At 37.6% G+C, this 23,144-nt stretch overlaps 1 protein-coding gene and 1 long non-coding RNA gene across 2 annotated transcripts in view; one reads left to right on the top strand and one right to left on the bottom strand.

Annotated features, from left to right (window-relative positions):
• Nucleotides 1–303: 303 nt before the first annotated feature.
• Nucleotides 304–23,144, bottom strand: part of LOC108970156 — a 245,029-nt gene continuing 222,188 nt past the window's right edge. Inside the window, exons 5-9 of the mRNA XM_018935357.1 lie at nt 3,335–3,497; nt 3,006–3,235; nt 2,674–2,877; nt 797–1,047; nt 304–697 (exon numbers count right to left, since the gene is read on the bottom strand). Of these exons, the coding sequence (XP_018790902.1) occupies nt 691–697; nt 797–1,047; nt 2,674–2,877; nt 3,006–3,235; nt 3,335–3,497 (855 nt within the window). The 3' untranslated portion in view covers nt 304–690. The remainder of the gene's footprint in view (nt 698–796; nt 1,048–2,673; nt 2,878–3,005; nt 3,236–3,334; nt 3,498–23,144) is intronic.
• Nucleotides 4,611–11,403, top strand: LOC108970159. The gene is made up of 3 exons (XR_001993458.1): nt 4,611–11,139; nt 11,210–11,307; nt 11,365–11,403. It is a non-coding gene; the product is annotated as an uncharacterized LOC108970159 (long non-coding RNA).

Genomic DNA, 23,144 nt, shown 5'->3' with positions numbered 1-23,144 from the left:
AAAAATATTTTTACTTAAAAAATTTTATGAAAAATGCTTGGCTAACAAAAATATAAAGTTTTATTAAAATTTCATGGCTAGCAACAAGCTAAAAATTTAAAAAAATTAGAAAAAATCCAGAAAATTTTTAATTAATCTCTCAATAATCCACTCAATACATATTTTAAAAATATGCACGTAACAAATAAGCCTGTGCAAATATTAGCTTGAATCCGCTAATTATGTAATGCATGAAAACAAATAACCAATCAGCATTGATCCCTCCACAAATCCATGGTAATCCAACATGCGCTATTCTTTGTGTTTGTTGTTGTTTATTGCATATCGTAAAAGAAAAATATTGTTTTTAATTTTTTTTTTTTTTTTGGGATTTGGCTTTTTCGCACATCGCAACACATTTATGATTTAAAACAAATAACTTTGTCAAGCCGGTTAAGGATTCTGCTTATTTTGTGTACACAATTTTACTTTTTTACAACTATGTACACATACATATACCTACATAGATACTGATATAAGTGTTGTTATACATATTATATAAAATCAGCAATTAGTAAGTGATTCGCAAATAACGTTTTTACTTTATATATTTTCCCGTTATGTGGTAAGAAGTACTTCAGAGCTTCCTGTTAGTTCGATAGTGCCTTAGATTTTTGGTCCAAGTTCGGGTTTTCGGTGTGTCGATGCCTTCTAAAGACTGAAAATACGAGAGCAAATAAAGTTTTGCATTACTTATTGGAACTGAAAAATTAAATGCTATAAAACAACAACACATAATAAAAGATCAGTTGCTCACCTTTGTAACGCTGTCGCCTCGTCCAGCTCGGCATCACCCTCATCGATCCGTGCACCGCTACAACTACGGCATTTACAACATATAATACAGGGTGCCGCCAGTAGTAGCAGTGGTGAAGCGACCAACAACAATATACCGAAACCAGCAAAAATGCCAATCACTTGTGCTCTGTGCCACACCACAGAGGCACGGGAATGTCCGAGCTTATTTTTACATGGACCACGATCATAGTGACGCAACAGAAAGTCGTCCTGTAAGGATGAAGCAGAGAGAGAGACAAATATGTTTAAAGCAAAATTGAAAGAGTGAATGACTATAAGAATAATAACTCAAAATAGTTTGGTTAATTTTTTGAAGCGTGTCAAAGCCAGACCAAAAAGACCTGAATCGTTTGCAAAAGTGATTGTGAGCACCCTACAGGGTTTGTCCGGAAAGTAAAAGGACTGAGCCGATTGAAAAAAATTTATAGAACCAATCCTTAAAATTCTTAAAAACTTTCAAAATAGGCTTCTTCTGCGTCTATGCAGCCCTGCCAATGGTATTTCCATTGAAGGCGTCACGGAAGGTATTCTTCAGAATAGCCTTCAGAGCCGAGGTGCATGCTGCTTGGATCACCTCTGTGGTCTCAAAATGCTTGCTTATGATCGGTATTTTCAGGCAAGGAAACAAAGAAAAGTGCATGGGGTTCACATCTGGGCCGTAGGGCTGTTCGCAAGAAAGGCGGTGTGAGAAAGGGCGTTGTCGTAGTGCAACTTCCAATCGGCTGCAATATCTTTTCAAACCCGACTGACTCTTCGTTTGAGTTTCATGAGGACTTTTACGTAAAACTTGGCGTTGGCGGTTTGTCCAGGAGGAACAAATTCATGGTAGCAGATGCCTTCGATGTCAAAAAAAAAAAAAAAAAAAAATAGCATGGTATTAACTTTGGATTTACTCATTCTTCCGATCTTCATCAGCGACCTCTTCTCGGCTTCCAAAAAGGTCTGATGCCACCGAAGCACACCATTCTTTCTAAAGCAATATCTGGGTCAGCCTACTTGATCATATCAAACGTCTCTGTCGCAGATTTACAGAGTTTCACACAGAATTTAATCCCGTACCTCTACTCTAAAGAACGCTGTATTTTTGGCTTGCATCACTCACAGAGACAGATCGCACGAAAATGTTTGTCCGGGCTCTCCAGCTGCTTGGAAACAACTGACCAATCGTTCTTTCGTTACAGTCACGGCGGAAGAAAACCAGTCCTATTACTTTCAGGACAAACCCTGTATATCATTATTGATCACGACATCGAGGGTTTGTGAATATAAGCTATTATCGCTAGGTATTATATTTCTATCTGTGAGATCCGTGTTTCCAGTATCTGACTAGTGCTTATGAGCTCAACTGAGGCTCAACCATTGACCCAGTTAACGCCAAAAAGCGAGTGAAGCTCCTACGCCTTCCCATTCCGCAGCTAGTCAGACAAAAGTATCTACGCTAACAATCTCCACAGTCTTCCAGTTTCTTGTCATTCCAGTGTGGTTAGGCACCTCAACCAGTCAAATCATCAAATAACTCAAGGCCAGAGAAGACAGAGAGTCGATACATCAATCGATTCAATATCTCGCGCCTGTATCTTCACTAATTTGTATGTTGGTCCGTCCGCATTTCGACTTTCAAAATCATAAGGGAAAACTTTCAAAAAAGCAGGTCAGTCAACATTGCATTCTTAAGTATTGCAATTTCAGCCGAAAGCAAACACTTAAAGCCCATAACTGAAATCAACTAATAACGGTTGTTTTCACTATCAACTTGGGTCATTTCGTAAATGTTAGGAAAAGTGCTCTATTGAAATATTTAACTTTCATTAGGAGGGGGGGGGGTTGTTTACTCACATCTAAACTGGCCAAACAGTACCAGCAGAAGACGTGCTTGCAACGTTTGCACATCATCTGCGCGCAACCCTCGTCCTTCTCGATGGGCACAGCGCACATGGGACAACACTTGATGAGGTCATTGTCGAAGGGTATGCCAATGTCATCCTGGCCGTCCGCCACCAAGCGACGACTGTTCTCCTCGCAAGTCATATTCGGATGCCACTGAAAAACAAAACAAAAAAAAAATTGTAAAAGGTGAAAATAAAAAAAAAATTAAAGCACAAATGGATAGGTACAACCATCGCACAACATAAAGGTTGGCAGCTGAAGCGAGTGTCACAAGTACTTACCGCCTTCTTGCAGGCCGAGCAAAACTCATCTTTGCACGATGGACACTGCACGGCGCAGAGCGACTGTTGTGCGCCTTGGCTGTCAGTGAAAGTGGCTGTGTGTGTGCCACCGCTGCCACCGCCGGTCGAGGTGGACGGTGTGGCATCGGAATGTGGACCTACGCCGACGAGGCAAACCGTTTCGCAGCCAGCACGCGGACACCAGGTGCGCGTCTTATCCATTTCGATTTCTAAGCGAAAGAAGGTAAAAGGTTTAGTATTTTTGTAATCTTTCGTATATGAAAATTGAATTTGTAAGTTAGGGCCACCAATAGCAGAAAATATGTTACCTTTATTGAGTCGGTATCGATGATGCTTCTTCATCAGATTGGTCGTCGTCAAGTTGGCGATTTCGGGTAGTGTCATAATGCCTTGCGCCGGGCATTGAGCATCGGGACACGAGATCTCGTAAGCGCCTTCGGTAATTTCAAAGTCCACATAGGCCTTCATGCACTGTAAAGGGAGGAGGAAGAGAGAGGGAGCAATTATTAAGGAGTTAAACATACAAAATAACGCCATTTTCGGCAATTTTTGAAGTGTTGCCAAATTAGTGTTGTCATTATACAAATACAAAACAACAACAAAACTAACAACAATAAAAGTGTACAAATTGAATTGCAAAGTGGCGTCTGCACTTATGCACCAGTGGTGCCCATTAAAAATTTAAAAGTTTCAAGCTTCTATGGCTACAACAAACAGCAACAACAAAACAACAAAATAATTACAAAATCTGTGGACGAAAATAAACTAACACACTAATTGCGGCAACGCAAAGGATGGATACAGTTTAGGATGCGTCTTAAGCCTGCCACTCGCCACACACAGGCACACATACACGTGCACGCATGAAAAAAGTAATTTCACAACTTTTGCCGAACGAAAAAGAAGGAAAAAATTCGATGAAACTTGTAGCTTAAAAAACTAACCACAAACTGGAAATTTCCGCTTCCGTTAGAAAAACTTCGGCTACGGAGCAGCAGCCGTGAGCGCGTGCTGCTGACGTAAGTCTGTGCGCGTATCAAGGAAGAAGCGCAGTAATGTTGTGTGGAAGGAGATTACAACGACATTGTAAGGGCGCAAAAGTTTCTTGTTGAATTGTTGGCCACCAGCAGCAATTTTCAAATGCGATTTCGGCCAACTGTTTGCCACATCGAAAAAATAACGACAACTTCACTAGCCACACGATGATTATGTGGCTTCAAGCGGTTTGTTTCAGCAACAGACTGCTTGTTTGAATTTGTATTTAATATTTTAATTATTTCTGTTTGAGAGTTTTTTTTTTTTAATTTTTTTACCTCCTGATCTAGTATTCCATGGAGCACTTGCTCACGTGGGTTCATATTTTCCACAGAATTTATGCTGTCTCACTCAACGTAATCCCCCTGGGCTTTAATCTTTGCCACCATATACGTCCGATTGATCGCTGGTTTCTGAGTCATAATCATAGTTAAAAAACTCATCGCCAGCAATAATACGTTTCATGACATCCTGGTAGTCGGAAAGCATTGTTTCACAGATGTTAACGCGACGCTGTTTTTTGAAAAAAAAAAAAAAATTTGTTATTTTGGAAGCAATCGTGATTTAATTTTCTTAGGCCCAAATGATATTTCAAAATGGTTTTCAGTGATCCTTCTGCAATTCCAACGATGCAAGTAAGATTTCGAACTGTTAGTTGTCGATCCTCAAGCACTAATTCCTTTATTTCATTGTCTTGTTGAGCATCAGTTGATGTAGATGGCTGTCCTGGTCGTATTTTGATGTGATATTGGCACAGATGTCACTGAAAGGCAACCAACCTAGAAAAAAATGTTCCACGAATGGGTTTACACGCGAATTCAAATTGAAAAGTATTGCTATCTGTTGCACGTAGTAGTATGAATGGCATGGCTCTGCCATGTCGATGTCATAATATTTATGGAAAGGATTGGTAGAGATTTTAAAATATGTAAATGTCTCGCCAGTAAAGTAGAAGAGGATGGGACCCAGATCAACTAAGCAAGAAAGATCATTTCAAGAAAGCATTCGAATTTTACTGACCGGATTGGAAGCGAAGTATAAGACTCCGGCATAGTAATTATTATCTTCTTACTAAACAAAATTCCAAAATAAACGAAAATCTTTTTTTGTGATTTACAACTGGCTTCAACCAAACAACACCTTCCCATTAACAATTACATGAATGGCAGTCGGAATTGCACCCGAATAGAATTCAGTCCATTATTTGCCTTTATTCACTACCAACAACTGGATTATCCACACACGTTTCTGAATCAGTGCGAAGCGCTTAACTAAACTTTAGTGGATATTTTTGCTTTCTACAAAAATAAACTGGAAATTGTTGCTTTTGCTGGTCGTTGGAAATCATTGGCTGCGGTGAAAACTTTTAACTTACAATGGCAATATCAGCACAATGTTGCAATGCGCACAAACACACACACACACACACACACACACATGCATTCTCGATCACGTGTATTGTTATGGAAATTTTGTACGTGTGTTTGTTGCTCTGCCTAGCCGTCATACTTAGTTGCCGTTGCTGTGGTTTGCTCTGCTCCTCTGTCTCGACACTACATCACTGTCAGTGGCAAGCAGCGTTGCAGCAAAGCAGTACCAACAACAATTGCAATAACAACAGCTGCATTTAAAGCGTTTACTCGCATTGCGATTGAAGCCTTTTGTAGTTGCAACACCAAAGCTGTGCAGCGGTTGTTGTTATTATTAGTTTTCGCAAATGTTTACGTTTATCTGCAATTGTTGCACTTAGTTTAATTTTATTTTTATTTCATTATTATGTGTTTTACATATGTACAAAGCTTTACTTTCACATTTTAGAGGCGCTGAGAGAGTAAGGAAGCCTCAGTGGGCGCGTTATGGGTGGTATTGTTAGATTTCGGTGCTTCTTATATAAAATGAGATTTTTGTGGAGCATTTGTTGCAATTAATTCTTATGAAACTGGTATAAAAATGGCTGTTGTCGTTGTAACGGCATAAAACATTTCTGAAGTAATTTTGAGGAATGGTGCCGAGCCTTTGGTCGGATAAAAATTCGGTTACGTTCCGGTTACTTAGACCCAACTGTCGTGTAAAAGGATATCATAAATAGTCTAAGCACACGGTTCCAAAAGTTACCTCTAGAAAATATTGGCCGCACAATGAGCAGCGTGGAAAAAACTTAACGAAACGGTGGCGTTTTCAAAAAGTTTTTTCGATTCAAAAGTTTTTTTGGCCAGCAAAAATTCAATTTTTGGTCCGATGTAAAATGTGGTAGGTCATTGTATGGAGGTCTACGAGCATACACAGAACTTTCAGAGAAAATATATTAAGTGGTTATAGAAATTCAGCAAGAAAATCGTCATACAAATTACGAAAGATGGACCAGGGATAGTAAAACAAATATAATGTCTCTGCCATCCCATTGGCAAACTCACTTACGTGTGCTAGCAGTTGCGGATGCCTCAGTCAATCCCTCGACACCAGAATCGTATAAGAAAGTCAGACAACCTGTCAATCTTAAATAATTTTATCAACAAAACCACAATAAAGGGGACTCGGATAGCTTAAAAAAATAAAGCAGCTAGACTGAACAACATGGATATGACAACATAATACCAGAACTTTTAAAGGCTGAAACCTCATAATTGGGTACACTTAATTGGCTACTTCTAAGCCTACAGAGATCTACCACAATTTCTAAAAGAAGGTACGATCTTCAATCTTCCCAAGAAAGACGATTAGCCAAAGTGTACGATCTGGCAAGGTAGTATGCTGTTGCGCATCGAGCACTTGAATACCGAAATTGAGCAAAATAAAAAGCAGATTTTTTGTAGTTTGCGCCGGCAGTGACAATTACTTGATTGACGCCTTTCTCTATCTATTCTTAATCAACTTTCACTCAAAAACTCAGTAAACGAATAAAAGTAGAGGTGAACATCCGTTAAAGCTGATTTCTGGCACCGCTTTCGTTTAAAACCATATTAGATAACGTAATGGAAGGAATTGTAGTATAAGTAGACGGATCGAAGATCTAGATTTTGCAGACGATATACATATTTTTAATGGCACACACCAACCATATAAGGAAGGCCAATCAAGCTTTGTGCGACCTCCTTGCCAGTTGGAGGTCCTCGATCATTACTTATGATCGCTATATTTTGAAATTTTTGTATAAAAATGGGAATGCCACGCAAGACACCAATGAAATTTGTGAAGTTTACGGAGATGATACTGTATTACTTAGTTTGTGTGTCGGTCGCTTCGATTCTGGAAATTTCGATGTAAAAGATGCACCTCGCTCTGGTCGATCCATCATTAAAAGAGCTCATAGAATTATGGAAAAGATAGACCAGGACCGTCACATAAGCAGCCCTGACATCGTAAACGAATTTAACATCCACCATCAAACGGTTTAGAATTGGAGAGGAATCATCCACTTTGAGCTGCTCCAGCTCCAGCGTGGTCGAACGATTGACTCTACATTTTACTGTCAACTCATAAGATTGAAGCAAGCAATCGAAAAAAACGGCCAGCACTGATCAACAGAAAAGCTGGAAGTGCTTGGCCTGGGAAGTTTTGATGCATCCACCACATAGCTCTGACTTTGTACCAACGGACTACCATTTGTTTCGGTCACTGCAGAAATCCCTTATTGGAGTAAAGTTGGCTTCAAGAGAAGCCTGTGAAAATAGTTGTCGTTGATGGAATAATGTCTCCAGCGGAAAAATGGCAAAAAGTGGTCTACCAAAATGAGTCATATTTGATTCATCAAGTAACGTTCTAAAAAATTACATTTCCAGTACTAACTGTATATTTACAAGTAGAAGATTTTACTTGGTTCCTTGGCTAATCACCACATTTGCAATTCACAGCGCTCTCATGAAACCATTTATGCGATTTCGCCAATTGCTGAAACCATTAACAAGTTGACAGCTAAGAATTGCAGAACTTACAGCGAAGCAGGCAAGGAAAAACAGAGAATGGTCAAAGCTAAAAAAGCCAACAAAGSGGAATACAAATCGCAAGCTAAACATATTAAGCACACACATATGTGCGCACAACTGTATTTTATTGCATGCAACAATTGCAGCAGAGTGCCACAGAGCTTAGTGCGGTTGCAGTGCGTCGCAGCGATGGTGATGAAGGTGAAAAAAAGAGCGCTTGCTCACGACAAAATGCACCCCACAGTGTGCCGGCCACTGAGGCAATCAGTAAATCCTGTGACTCACTGGCGAGTGTCGTGCGGCACGTAATGTGTGCCCTGCTGCCCACAAGCTGAGCTGTTTTTAGTTTTAGTCTTTTTTACTATGTTTTTTAACTTTCCTTGTGTCTCATATGGATGTAGAATGCTAAGCGCGTACTCGCCGAATGCCCCACTTAGCGCTGGCTGACCGATTTCCCTGGCATACAGCTAGGCGCACGTCTCACGTATGTGTGTGTGTGTGTGTGTACACACATGCATATTGCATAAGACAAAAAGGAAAATAAGAACTGAGCGTGTGGGTTGCTTGGCGCTTTGAGCCACTGCACTCTACGCCTCTCTCTCTCATCAATGACCGTTTTCGATTCGCCTTGCTGAGTGTGTATGTGTGTGTGAGGCACGTTGCATGTTAAAATACCCATACATGCAGCACTTTTTGCTGCTGCTTCTATCAATTTTTTTGCACACGCCGCTGCCACATGTGACTTGCATCTCAATGTGGACGCTACCTCAGTGGAAAACTTATTTATGCACACACAAGCAAACAATTGCAAGCAACATGGTGTATATATAGGGGACTAGTAAGCAATATTCTTTCACATTTATTCATTATCCAGCAAAGCAAAGGGAACGCGTGGTCCAACTAGTTTTACTTTTATATGTTTTAAAGTTTTTTTTGGTTTTTTTTTTTGCATTGAGGCAAGAAAGGGTCAGGTCAGTAAAGGCACTTTGTGCTCCGTTTGGCTCGCTTGCGCTTCGTTGGCTGATCAACTGAGCTTGCACAAAAACTGTTAAAGAAAATGTATTTGCGCCACTTACACATCAAAATAAAAACAAAAACAACAACAAAAATAAAAACAACAGCGAAGTGCTTTAGCTGAAGCCAGTCAAGTTTAGTTGACGAACTGTTTGCATTTTGCATCTGTGCAAATACAAATATATTCATTTTATTTGCTTGCATCCTTCTTCTTCTCTCTAACAACACTAACGAGTTATTATCGTTGTTTGCGCTTGTAGTTTGTCATTATTTACCATTGTTGTTGGCCGGCAACCATCTGCTGCGCACAGCCCTCATGAATATCAAGCGAGCAAGCGTGTGCTGGTATGTGTTTGGCGAGCGTGCGCTCAGCATTTGCGTCCACATTCTGCCTCACCAAGTGTGCTCCATTAACTTGCCTCCACAAACACGCACCCATACGTACACATAATCATAAGCTAGTCCTTATGGTTGGCATTGTCCTGCGGATCTGCGCTCATCCCGCTTCGCTTACATTCTTTATGCTTGGCACGTTTCGCCAGCATTCCATTGTAGTTACGCATATTTTCTGCGTGGAAAAGCACAACATTTATTTATGTATTGATTTGCGGCAACAACAATTGTAATTTTTTTTTTTTTTTGTCAAAAGCGCAATGTGTAAGTAGTTCGTTGGAGTTTATTTTCGACATTATTTACTGTTGTCTCATTATTTGCGAAATGATAAATTTTATTATGTTTCTGCAAATGGATTTTCGTAGGAAAGTTGGTGGGTGCCTTTTAACCGAGTGTGTTAAAGAAGGATCAAATGGCTTTCTGGAGGAATAATGGTAGACGAATACAAATTATCTCCACACTTTTTTTTATAGAAACACAAAGAATTTTTCGGTTTTGTTAACAAACAGACTTTCATATATTAAGGCAGATACTGCAAGATTACACCACAACCATCTTTTTAAGGGGCATACCTAGTTTGAAATAAAATAAATCTCTTTAAATCTGGATAGTTTGTACATTTGAAAATCACATAGTAAAATTTTAAACCGATATTATGTTTTCAGTTACGGCCTTCTAAAATGTAGCCGCCCAGTTCAATGGCCGAGACAAATACTTCGAATCGGTTCTGATCTGAACATAAATCGTAGTTTGGCAGGCCAAACCGGTTAGGTAAAATTTAATTATTTTTCACAACGCCGCCAATATATAAATTTGTAATTTTTTCAGCCGTAAGTCATTATTACGTACAATATATATAGCATTAGCATTATTTATTCCGAAAAAATCGAAACTTTTTAGGCTCTCCCACTAGGTTTGCTACTTGTGTAAGTGTCCTCCTGAACACGCTTTCGCAAGGAAAAAACGAGATACATTAAAAATATTGCATCAATAGGAGGAGCAGTTAATATCTGAATGATATGTGTAAAAGTGAAATTCCTTATTACGAACCGTCCTCATAGCCGGACATCCCCCATAACTGGACAAAGTTCATGAACACATAGCGTTTATAATATTATTTTCATAAAAAGCAATTCCTATAATCGGACTTGAGTATGTTTCAAGATCGGACGAGGCCACTATTTTGGTAATATTTTGTTCAAGTCACCTAGTAAACCTCATAAAATATGTCAAGAAAATTTTGTAAAATTTATTGTTCCCGCTTTTTTAAATTCTCATTACTTTTTTTGTTTTGAGACAGTGATTTATTTTAACAATAGGTAAAATGCTTACAACGAACAAATTGTCTTGCGCTGGTGTTGGCTGATTCGCGGTGGCTCAACGAACTAATGCGATAATTGTCATTCATTCACTCCTGGCTGAGATTGGCTTGCATTTATTAGTTTAATAGAAATATTGTTCCGAATATGAGACGATGAAGAAAAATATCAATATCACACTTCTGAATTGGCGAAGTGGATAATGATCACTATACTTAATTAGCAGATTCCAACCATTGTTAAATGAAAAACTTAAACATACTGCTATAGCAATCGGCTCTATGTTTACGAAGAGAATCCAAATTTTTTCAGTTACACAAGATCTTCAACTCTGAGTTTCTCAAAATTATTTGGGAAATCTGTTATACTGCTAACAAAAATTTCTTTTTTTTTTGCACTATTTAATGACAAATTAATCAACTCTCCCATGTAAGTATAAGTACTTGTATATGCAAAGAAATATGCAAAATATTGGCAGTTGCTTTGTTTTCTTCTGCAGAAAGGAAGTCAGTTCTTAAGAATGCGATAATAAGCTGCTATCCTACTTTGAATTGTACAAGTTCTGAACTAATTGACGACCTTTCAAGATATTATATGGTAATCTGAAATATTATTTTCAATATATGTATTAAATATATTTATTATGCTTTTTAGTTTTCAGCATAAATCAAACTAACTATCCTTTGATGCAATTCCAGTTTAAAGTATTAATTGTAGTCAAAGAAATTATATGATTTATTTTGACATAATAATAACAGCAATCAAGTTACCACAAAAAACAATAAAAAAAATTAATATTTTTTGGTAAATCCCTTAATATCCTCAAATTATACCACAAAAAGCATCCTGCTGTGCAAAGCTAACACCCTTTAATTACGATCAAGCTGCGAATGCTTAAAATATGTATATATAAGAATATATATGATGTGGTGTGTGCTACACATGATTACAAGGACATGAAATTACCTAAGAATATTACTAGCAATATGTTGGGAGAAAATATTCATACATGTAATATATGGCATTTAGCCACGTGTTGTAGGATACCGCAAATATGAGGTGAGACATACTTACAAAGCCAAAACAAATTAATTAATAAACGTGAGCAGAAAATGAAGGACGCTGAAAGACTGGGATAAAAAAAGAAAAACCAAAAAATACACATATGTGAATAGGTACATGTGTATACATATAATATATGCATGTAAGAGAGAATATGGTTTATATAATACAACAATATTAAACATTTATGTATGCAAGTTTATATGTATGTTTCTGGTTGGTGGAAAAGGTTGTCGCATGTGTTGAAATATTTTCGCAGATTGCCTTTTGTATTTCTTTCACTTTTATTATATACATACATACACATTTCAGATGTGAGTGAATGTGGCAGCCAGCGTGACAGTGTCATTAGGAAAGGCACGCAGCAATAAAAAGCAGCTATAAAAGTTTAAGTACACGGAATTGTTGAACATTAAAAGTGGCCATAATTTTGGGTATGAACTGGTGTGCGTAACCAATTTGCATGCACATACACGTACATACGTTTATATGGAGTATTTGTCAGCTTATACTGAAAGGGGTGATGCAACCAAATCAACCCATGCCTTTCTTGAAGTCTTCTACGTAAGTAAAATGTATAAATATTTTTGTCTAAGCATAACGAGGAAGTTTCATTTTCCAAAGTAAACAAATGTGACATTTAATATGCATTCACATGTAATATAAAGAGTATGTATGTTAGTCTTATTTTTGATGGAACACTCTTCAGGTTTCCTATTGTAATACAATGTTATAAAAGTCCATGGAAATTTTATAATAATATCCAGCAGTGGTTTTTCTTGCTATCAAGTAACTAAGTTGTACATTAGGGTCATACATTTTTTCACGGGAAGGTGAAAATTTTTTTTTTTTTATACTCTTGCGCCTGATAACCTTTGTCAGTGTAAAAAAAACTGATATTAAGATATTTTTCTCGATTTTCGATTATTTTGTTAAAATGCCACAACGAGTTTTATTTCTTTTTTATTTTCCTGTTTAAAATAGCAATTAGTAAATAACACCATTTAATGATAAAAATAAAACTATTTCATTTAAAAATTTTGGAGGCAGAAATCATCACCTTAAATGCAAAAAAACGTATTATCCAAAAAATCGAAATTAAGTTTTTTATTGTTTACGATTCACTACAACATACAACATATGTGTAGCATAAAAATTTCAACTTCCTTTGTCAGATATAACCAATGTGTAACCAATATATGAACAATATATAACCAATATGTAACCAATTCGTAACCAATATATAACCATTTTATAACCAAAACTAACTTTTTTCGATATTAGTGGTTTCTATTACATCGTGAACTTATGAAAAGTGGTGTTATGTTATTTTGCATTTTAGGTGACAATATGTAGATAGATCTCCTGCATTTAGTTACATTTGGCCGTTGATTCGTCAATCAAGGAGATATTTTTTTTTTTAACTTATTTAGCATACAACCAATATTGAATTATTTTTTTTGTTATACATATGAACACATTTATTTAACTGTCCCTACCCACATCTGTATACCAAAATAGTACTTACCACATAAATTTCAAAAAAAAAATCTATTAAAAACTATTCAAACTATTCAAAAACTGTTCAGTTAAACCAAAAACTTTACATTTTACATACAAAAAATATTATTTCAATACAAATAAGAACAACCCTTCCATTTTTTCTTAATCCTCTCTTTTCCACATTCAAACCGATTTGTAAACAAATTAATGAAAATGTCTTGTATGCCATAAAAGGGTTTCCTAAATAAATGACCGGGGTAAGTAAGTGGGCAATCTATTTGAAAGCAGCGACTTTGCGTTTCTGTCGCAGTTTGACAAACGTGCTTCAAAATTATTGCCGCTTCCTCTCACTGCTTCCGAAGTGACTGCTTCTTCCCCATAACTCATGAATTTCACTTCGTCTCGCATCAGTCAATTTGACATACACGCACATCACTAATGAAATTGAGGCAATCAAGCTAAACGAGTTCAAACACGTGTTCGTACGTTGTCGGAAATTTGCATAGAAACGCAGAGTTTGGAAAGAGAAAAGCACACACGCATTTAGTGACCTTAAGGCGCTGTAGAAACATGTGAATATAAATATTACATACATTTGAGGAAGGTTTACATCTAGACACAGAGCCATATATATACATATATACATTAGAGAGGGTCGAGTTACAAGGAGGCGAAACAATAGAAAAATCTCGTATGCGGGACAGATCACTCAGTATAACTTTGCCAAAGAGATGGATCTAAAACCAATTTCGAGTTAGTAATTTTTGAGGCTACGTTTTTAGGGATCATAAAAATGTGTTCGTTGATTTTTGAGATATCGGAATGAAATTTAATAAGTATGTGCATTTTGGTATTATTTTGGTCATTTGTCGGAATCGGCAAAATCGAACAAATACAGCGCATTTCTGCCACACAACCCATTACAAGTTTTTAAACTCTGCCTTAAAAGTCACTGGCTCGAAATCGGCTTTAGACCCATATTCTGTTGAGCAAAGTTGCTTTGAATCATGAAGGTTCTAGATATTACCAACATACGGGATATGACAGTAAAAAATCGACCCGCTTTAATTGTACATATGTATGCATGTGTATTGGTATTTGACTGTACATTTATTTTTCTTCTTGCCACCGTTGCTGATAGGCTTAGGCTGCAATAAAATATACGATTTTTATGACGGAAGGGTGGTTGTTGTATGACAAATTGTTGTATACACGGGCACGAGTACCCTGTATATCATATCTTACAACCATCAAATGCATGAAATAAATGAAAATGTACCCAACGGGAAAACTCATTCACTTCGCTTTTTATGATGCCAATTGTGGCGTGTTCGAAATGAGCTCTTCCCCAGAATATATTAAAATAGAAAAAACTTGCCATTTAGTTGTAATAACTTACAATTTTCGAAAGGAAAAGCCTTAAAAGTTGCGACATTTTATACGCTTTCAATTAGAAGAAGAGCAGAACGCCCACTTCCAACTGGGAGTTGGAACTGGGACCAGCGTACGGAGTCCTACAGCTTCATGCCACATAACTTCTAAGTTATTGCCTAGAAAAAATAACTTGAATAAGTTCTTGAGTCATGCTTTTTACGCCAACTCAATTCGCTTGTTCCAGAGTATGTAGGTGACATTAAAACAGACATCCATTTACTCACACATTCACACAATCGCCTGCATAAATATATATCTTTCATTTACTCATTCGCCGTTTTCGTGTTTCCACACGTAATATTTATTTTTTTCGTCCATTTTCTTGTAGGCAATAAAATTAAATTTGCTCTGTGAATTGCATTTGCTTTCTTTCCCAAAGTCTGCGAAAATTTCCATTACTTTTCCATTGTTTCTTGTGTCGTTTCTCGGGTGCTTGTTGATTTTGTACGGACAGCTGGGTCGGCTTTGTTGTCATTGCTGTTATTGCAATTACCTTTGGCTATCGTTAACCTTCTTGTCTTTTTTTGTTATTTGCTGTTTTTTTATTGCAATTACAAAGCGTATTTGCCCCAATATGTTGCGCATTAATTTGGAAGGGTTTGTGAAAGCTTAAAGATGCAGTGTGACACCATAAAGAGAACAGAAAAATACCAAATAATAAATGGTATAAAACATATTTGAAAGAAATCATCAAATTGGACTCATTCATATTTTCAAGAAACTGAATAGAAGCCACGACTGAGATGGCCTTCAATGACTTTTGGTTATTTTCTATCCTATTTAATTTGATGTTCTTGTTAAAACATTACATTTATTAAATTAATTTTTTATTTCGCAGTTGTCAAAAGGCGGCATCTCTGCTTGAAAATATTTTTAATCGTAAGCATTTGAAGCGTTTCTTTTAAAGTGTTTTGTTTTTATTGAACAATTTTTTTTATTGAATTTTTTTAAACAGATGGCAACCCTTTCGAAAATATTTTTAGCTGTAAAAATTTTGAAACTTTTTTAGTTTATACTGCTCATTTATTTTAAAATTTTCTTCTTTCTTTAATAATTTATTTCGCAATTGTCAAAAGGTGGCAACCCCTCTCGAAAATATTTTGAATTGTAAGCATTTCAAACATTTTTAGCTACTAGTAATGAGGGGTTTCACATAGTCGCATATAGTTATAAGTTATAACGATCCGAAATATAGAGTTCAGAGCTGTATTTGCGTAAACCTCTTTTAGTATGCAATCCAAACGCAAATGTTTAACACTAGCATACAAATTTATGATTTTATGATTTAACGATGCTTTATGACCCAAATGCTAACTTATCTTTAAATCTTTTTTATTGAAATTTGAAACAGATGGCAACTCTTCCAAAATATGTTTTAACTGCAAATATTCGGAAACGTTTTTTAGTTCGAAGGACTTTTTTTTATTTTATAACTTTCATTTTTATTAAAAAATTTTAATCAGGTGGCAACATTGTAACTAATTCCTCTGACGTTATCCAAGTATGTCTCGGTATAGTTCAATCACAACTCCACTACCTCCGCCCAGGGACTTGTACTTTTAAAGCGTCTGATGAACACTCAAATATATAAGTATATTTTTGGAAAACCAACGCATACCAGAGGAGCAGCCAGAAGTTTTAATTATATCCGAACAATGCCGTCAAATAGTAGTAGTAGGTCTTGAAGTAAAACATGTAGAAACGTCGAATACCGAAAATTAATCAATTTCAAACTTTCTCCCAATGAAAAGCCAAACATCAATAAGCGGCAATCAAAGTATGCACGGCCTACCAAATATAATACATAAATAAATGGCAGCTGCAGGCCGTACAGGCGACCATGGTAATAAGAAAAAGTTGGGAACTCATCAAGAATGCCAAAAGTGCTAACACTTCTTCTTCTTGATTGGCGTAGTCACCGCTTACGCGATTATAGCCGAGTTAACAACAGCGCGCCAGTCGTTTCTTCTTTTCGCTACGTGGCGCCAATTAGATATTCCAAGTGAAGCCAGGTCCTTCTCCACTTGGTCCTTCCAACGGAGTGGAGGTCTTCCTCTTCCTCTGCTTCCCCCGGCGGGTACTGCGTCGAATACTTTCAGAGCTGGAGCGTTTTCCTCCATCCGGACAACATGACCTAGCCAGCGCAGCCGCTGTCTTTTAATCCGCTGAACTATGTCAATGTCGTCGTATATCTCGTACAGCTCATCGTTCCATCGAATGCGATATTCGCCGTGGCCAACGCGCAAAGGACCATATATCTTTCGCAGAACTTTTCTCTCGAAAACTCGCAACGTCGACTCATCAGTTGTTGTCCTGTCTCTTATACACATCTAGATGTGTATAAGAGACAGACCCAGAGGATACTTGGTCAAAGACCGGAAGTCGTGAGCTGCTTGAGTCATATGTAAAAGAATCGTTTCTGGCCACTCCCACGTGAATGGCGATCAGAAAACTTTCCTCACTTGCGTGAACTTCTACACATGACTCCATCCTCCAAAAGTGCTAACACACTCATTATAATAATCCCCGTGCACTTGTATATGTGTATGCGATTGCCTCAGTTCAGCAAAAAAAGAATTTTTCAGCTTATTATGTTTTTGCGGCTGTAAAAGCTGTTTGCACATTTTTTATGCAAACCTTGAATATTCACGCTTTGTTGCTGCATAGAAAGACGCCGAAATGGCAACGACCACGAAGTAGACATTTCGCAAACAATGGAGTGCCACTTCGAAGGCGGAGAGAGAGTCAAATTTTGCAAGTTTCTTACGCTGTTTACACGGTATTCCCTGTCACTTGAGTAGGAGTGTGTGTGTGTAAGTTTGAAATGTGTGCGCTTGACAGTTAATTAGGTTAATATTTGGATAGTAAAATTTACTTTTAATAAAGATAGGAGGCGTACACGATTGTTTAAGTTATTGACGCAATAAAAATTTTCGTGAAATTGCCCCGAAAAGAAGGGGCGAAGAGGAACATTTAAAAGTACAGATGAAGGTAAAGTGTAATATTTCGCTTGACTGCAAAAAATATATATACATACACATGTATATAGATGATAATTTTTTTTGGAGTTATTTCTCTACTTGTAGCAGGCCGATATTGGATAACAAGTATATTAGTGGTAGATTCTGACGCTCGATTCTTTCTATTGAAGTCACACCATTTGGTTGTTCACGATAACGAGCATTGTTAATTTATGCTTGTTTTACATTTGTTAACTTTGTAAAAAATCATATAATGTCATGTCACATCTTATCATTACGTTACTATATATGACTATATCACGTCTCATCATATCATATAAACATTTATCACTATCAATGACATCAGATGTGCCGTTATCATCACCGCACATCATATTATTCCCATATCATAAAATAATACATCGAATCATTTGACATCATGTGACTCATATTCACGTCACATCATATAATATCCATTAATAACATTTCCAATCATATGACACTGTATGTTATAACTTAAGCATCTTATAACATCACATGTGATCTATCTCACGTCATACCATATTATATCCCGTATCATGAAATAACTCGTCGACTCATTTGACATCAAGCGACTTTGTCATCACGTCACATCACATTACATACAGCATCAGAACTTATCACACCGAGTCATATGACAGTGTGTCGTAGATCACATCAGATGATATCGTAAAACTTCGCTGTGCCTCACATAATATCATATCACATCATACTTTGCTTCGTAGTTAGTCAAATCATCGACATGATCAAGTCATTTGAAACATTTCATATTACCTCACACCACATGTTGATAAGCTGATGCATGAGTCATATCATATCACAACATAGCTCATCAAATTAAATCACAAAGATTTAGTCTTATATCATTTCGTTCTATACATCACACACATACATATAACTCAACCTCATCATATCATTTCATACAGTTTCGCTAGATATGAAGGCACCCCCTATTATCATATCCCATCAACCGTACTATTGCTTATTTTTTTGGCATTGACTTGGAATTATTTTAATAACTGAAGTTTACTCTTGAAAATTATTTTTAAACACACCATTCTCTTGCTTAATCATAAACTTTATAATAAATATTATACAAGACTTTACCTGCACCTCTATCGAATCTTAAGAAGCCAAAGTGCTTGTCAAGCTGGTGTGAATCCGCGCTAGGCATATGCTAATCAGCCTAGATAAATATCGCGCACCGCACATTTTCATCAAAGGCTTCAACATGAAACATTTCCTACATATTTCATCACGCCTTGCTGCATTAAATCGCATCTGCGTGTCTTCTACAGCACTGCGTGCCAACGACGCAAACCTCAGCCGTAGACGCTGTCTAAGCGTCAACCTCAACCTCAGCCTCTCGCGCCGCTTTGACCTTCTTCTGTGGCGCACACCTTTTGCTGCAGTATTTCGACTTTCCAACTGTGTCTCTAAAAGGTGGTGAGCAGATACCAGAAATGGGTGGGTAGAGCCATGGCACAGCTGGCAAGTCAAATATGGTGGCTGCTACTTCGACGACGTTGGCGAGCAAGCTCGGTTAAGGCAGGCAAATCCGCTTAATTAAAAGCGCTAAAGCGTGTATACGTGTGCCTCAAAGACGGCTAAAAAGACGACGCGGCTATACGAAAAGCAAGGTAAAAAGTGCGCGAATGTTGAATACGGGTAAGAAGAAGGCAAATACGACTTTTGCACACACTGCCACATACAAGCATACGAATGCAAATATGCAAATGAGGACGCTGATGACGGTGAGCATTTTCTTGGTGCTTTCTTAGTGACACACAGTCTTCACTTTTTGTCTCTTTAATGTCGTTTAATTGCTGCAATAATTTAGCATTTAACTTTGACATAACTATTATTCAACTTGTTACCGCAGCTGAAGAAGAACAAATACAGAAAAACTTCAGCACACAGGCCGGCGTCGACAACTGTGCTGATTGTCCTTGAACAAATAGAAAGTAGCGAATAAAAATGTCGTAGAGGTCTTAAGTGTCTCGGATGTGGGCTAGTGGCGATTAAGCGCCAAGCTAATGGTTGTTTGTTCGTCCGTCATTACGGCCTCGTGCGACGATTTAAGTCTATATTTGTGTACAGTACTAGACCATAGAATTGAGAATACCGTTACTTTGTTGTATGTAAATGTTTTCGCTCTAATTTTGCCTTTATTGCATCATTGTTGTTGTTGTTCTTGTTGTTGTCACCTAGCGCATTAATTGCGGTTAAGCGCTTGGAAAATTAAATTTTATTGAATGCTAAGCCTTCGACCTGTTGAATTGTCGGAATATTGCTGTTGTTGGCGCAGTGTGGGTGACAATTCTAGTTGCGTTTATGTATTTCGTTCATTCAATTTAGCGAAATAGCATAATCGTGTATTGTTCTCGAAAGAGCTGACATTGATAACAAATGGCACATGGAAATTACTGAGTTGGTGAGTTGGAGTTCATTATTTGGATTATGTTATTATTTTGCTTATTTAGTTGCATATTAATTGATTTAGATCATTCGTTTAGGTAAAATCTGTGATCGGGGGAATTAGGACAAAAAAATGGTATTTATCGTGTTTAAATGGCATTAGTTGTAAAAAGGTGGAATTGACATTAGCTAGATAAAGGTGGAGTCAGATCGAAGATTTCTAAAGCAAGTTTGCAAGGTTTGGTTTCTTCTTTCCTCGGCGGGTACTGGGTAGAATACTCTCAGAGCTGACTGTTTTCATCGATTCGGTCGATAGGACCTAAAAGGCGTAGCCGCCGTCTCGCAATGCGCTGAACTATGTCAATGTCGTCGTATATCTCGTACAGCTTCTCATTCCTTCGAGTGAGGTATTCGCGCGGCCAAGGACCTTAGATTTTTTGCAGAAAATTTCTCTCGAAAAGACGTTACCTCTCAATTGCCTACTCAATCCGAACTAGCACCTGTTAGCAAGAGTTATTCTGCCTTGGATTTCGAGGCAGACGTTTATGTTGGTGTTAATGCTGTTTCCAAGATAGGCGAAATTATCTACGATCAAAGTTATGACTGTCAACAGTGACGTGGGAGCCAAGTCGCGATTGCGCCAACTGTTTTGATTGACAGGAGATATTTCGTTTTGCCCTCGTTCATTACCAGACCCATTTACCTCGTTTTTTGGTTCAACCTGGTGAACGCCGAACTAACGGCGCGGTTGTTATGGCCAACACCAGCAGTTGTACACTCTTCTCTATTCAGCTGTGCAGCTCAAATTATTTTCTTCAGGTGATGTGTGTCGATCCTCTTGTCACAGGTCTTTTCCAAAATATATCAAGGAATATATATATAGATGCTCCGAAATGCGAATCAAAAGTCTGGTAATATCCTCATATAATTTTAGTCAATTATTTTGAATAAAAAATATGAATATATTCAAGAGAAAAGTCAAAAGTTCCCTGTATTGTAGGTTGGAGTTACAAGACAAGGTTTAAGGGGCTACTGGTCTTCAAGGTCTTACTAAACTAAGACATTATTCGTTGGTGAGTCTCATAACCTTGTAGAACCTTCAGAGATGATGTAGTAACCGATGCCCAGAGCATACTAAAATTGTGGAGCAAAACTTCTCCAGCCTGTTGAATGGCAGTGAAAATATAACGCCAGAAGAAGGCGAACCCGATTCCCCAATCGATGACGATGAAGCAGACGTTCCAATGCCCGACCATGAAGAAGTTCGAATAACAATTACCCATATAAAGAACAACAAAGCAGCGGGGCCGATGGAGGGATGATATCATCGTATTATCTAATATATCAAGATATATGAGGTCTAGTAAAAATTGTAATATTTTGCATTACAATGAAGGTTTTATTTAACACTGCTAGAATAATCAGATTCATCATGTCAGATTCTAAATGTGCACCGATTAATTCCAAAATTTATTATATTTTTGGCAAAAAATTGCGACAGTAAATTTTCATAAGATTCTCTTATTGCACAAGCAAAATCATTCGCTATAGCTAGGTACAGGTAGCATGCATTTGGTGCAATAATCTTTCAACTAAGAGCTAGTCACCGCCGTTGATCAATGTGGCCACATGGAGCACAACTCTTATTGGCAAAAGCTGGTGGGCAAAAACTTTCTCCATCATCAATCCTCGCTTGGTCACCATTTACGTGGGCACACCTAGATTCGACCACTACCAGTTTCGCTTGATGATTTCATAACAAAACCACTTTTCAGCTATAATAATCATCTGCTGCAGAAATTGATCGAATTTCTCGCGATCTATTATTTTATCGATATTTTCAGTAATTGGCCTTCCAGAGCGTGGCTCCTCTTTGATATTAAAATTATCTGAACGGCATCGACGAAATATAAGTTGCATATTGGCCGTAATAGCATCAGCACCGTAAATTTAATTTATTTATTTTTTTTGCCATCTTACTGGCGTTTTTGGGAGAAGTTCAGAAGTGAGAAAAGTTCTTTGACCGTCATTTACTAGGTAGTGGCCAGAAACGATTCTTTTACATATGGCTCAATCAGTTCACGACTACCGGTCTTAGACCAAAAACCCTCTGGTTATAACCTTCGCTGTTGTAAACTCAGCTATAAAAGTGTAGTAATAATTTCTAACAAAGAAAAACTATAAAACGTGGAAATTTTTATCTTTGCTGGTTTCCGTTTTTGATGCATGCTCAAACAATACTGAGTTAAGTAATCACAAAACTGTCTGAAAAGGGTTTTTAGTATGAACTCTTAGCTTTCTATTGCCAAAAACTATTATAGCCCGATACGATATATGTAGATTGGGAGTTGCAGATTTCTTAAACCAACTGTTTGAAAATTGGAAATATTGACTTATTGGCTGGACATTTTATACCTACACATACATAAGTCACCACCATATCATATAGGCAGCATAAATATATAGAATCTAATACCAAAGTAAATTACCCTTGGCTAAAGCTATGCTTCATTTAGTGCTGAAATTTTAAATACCATTAAGCATAGCGACCTTTCAGCAAAAACAAAAAAAGCACTGCATTGCGGAAATTCCTCGTCGCATTATAATTTAATGAACAGCGTATTTTTACACATACACACACACACACAAAGTGTCCACAGCAGCTCAGCCATTTGCGTATCGAAACATATTCGTGGTTCGGTTTCCGCCTCGTTGGCCATCGTTTGACTTTGACATCTGCAATATTTAAGCAAGTTTTGTGCATTTTTGTTTAGCGGAAATGAGCTTTTACACTAATACCCCCGTAATGTGGCGCGCTGTGTGCGTTTCGGTTCGGTTGCTGTGTGTACGAAAACTAGCATATGCTCCAGTGCGCAGCGCAAACACAGACACACACAAGCATGCATGCGCCGTTATTAATGCCACAAAACATTTTCGATTAAAACGCGCATTTCCGCCGCCCGTCAGCGCCAGCGCCACCACAGCGGCCGCCGTTGCGTTACATTTCATTAGGCCGGA

The sequence above is a fragment of the Bactrocera latifrons genome, unplaced genomic scaffold (assembly GCF_001853355.1).
Source record: "Bactrocera latifrons isolate USDA-ARS-PBARC rearing strain unplaced genomic scaffold, ASM185335v1 scaffold_287, whole genome shotgun sequence".
In the NCBI taxonomy this organism is placed as follows: domain Eukaryota; kingdom Metazoa; phylum Arthropoda; class Insecta; order Diptera; family Tephritidae; genus Bactrocera; species Bactrocera latifrons.
Note: the sequence above shows the minus strand (reverse complement) of the source record. Positions and strands in the feature narration are given on the sequence as shown.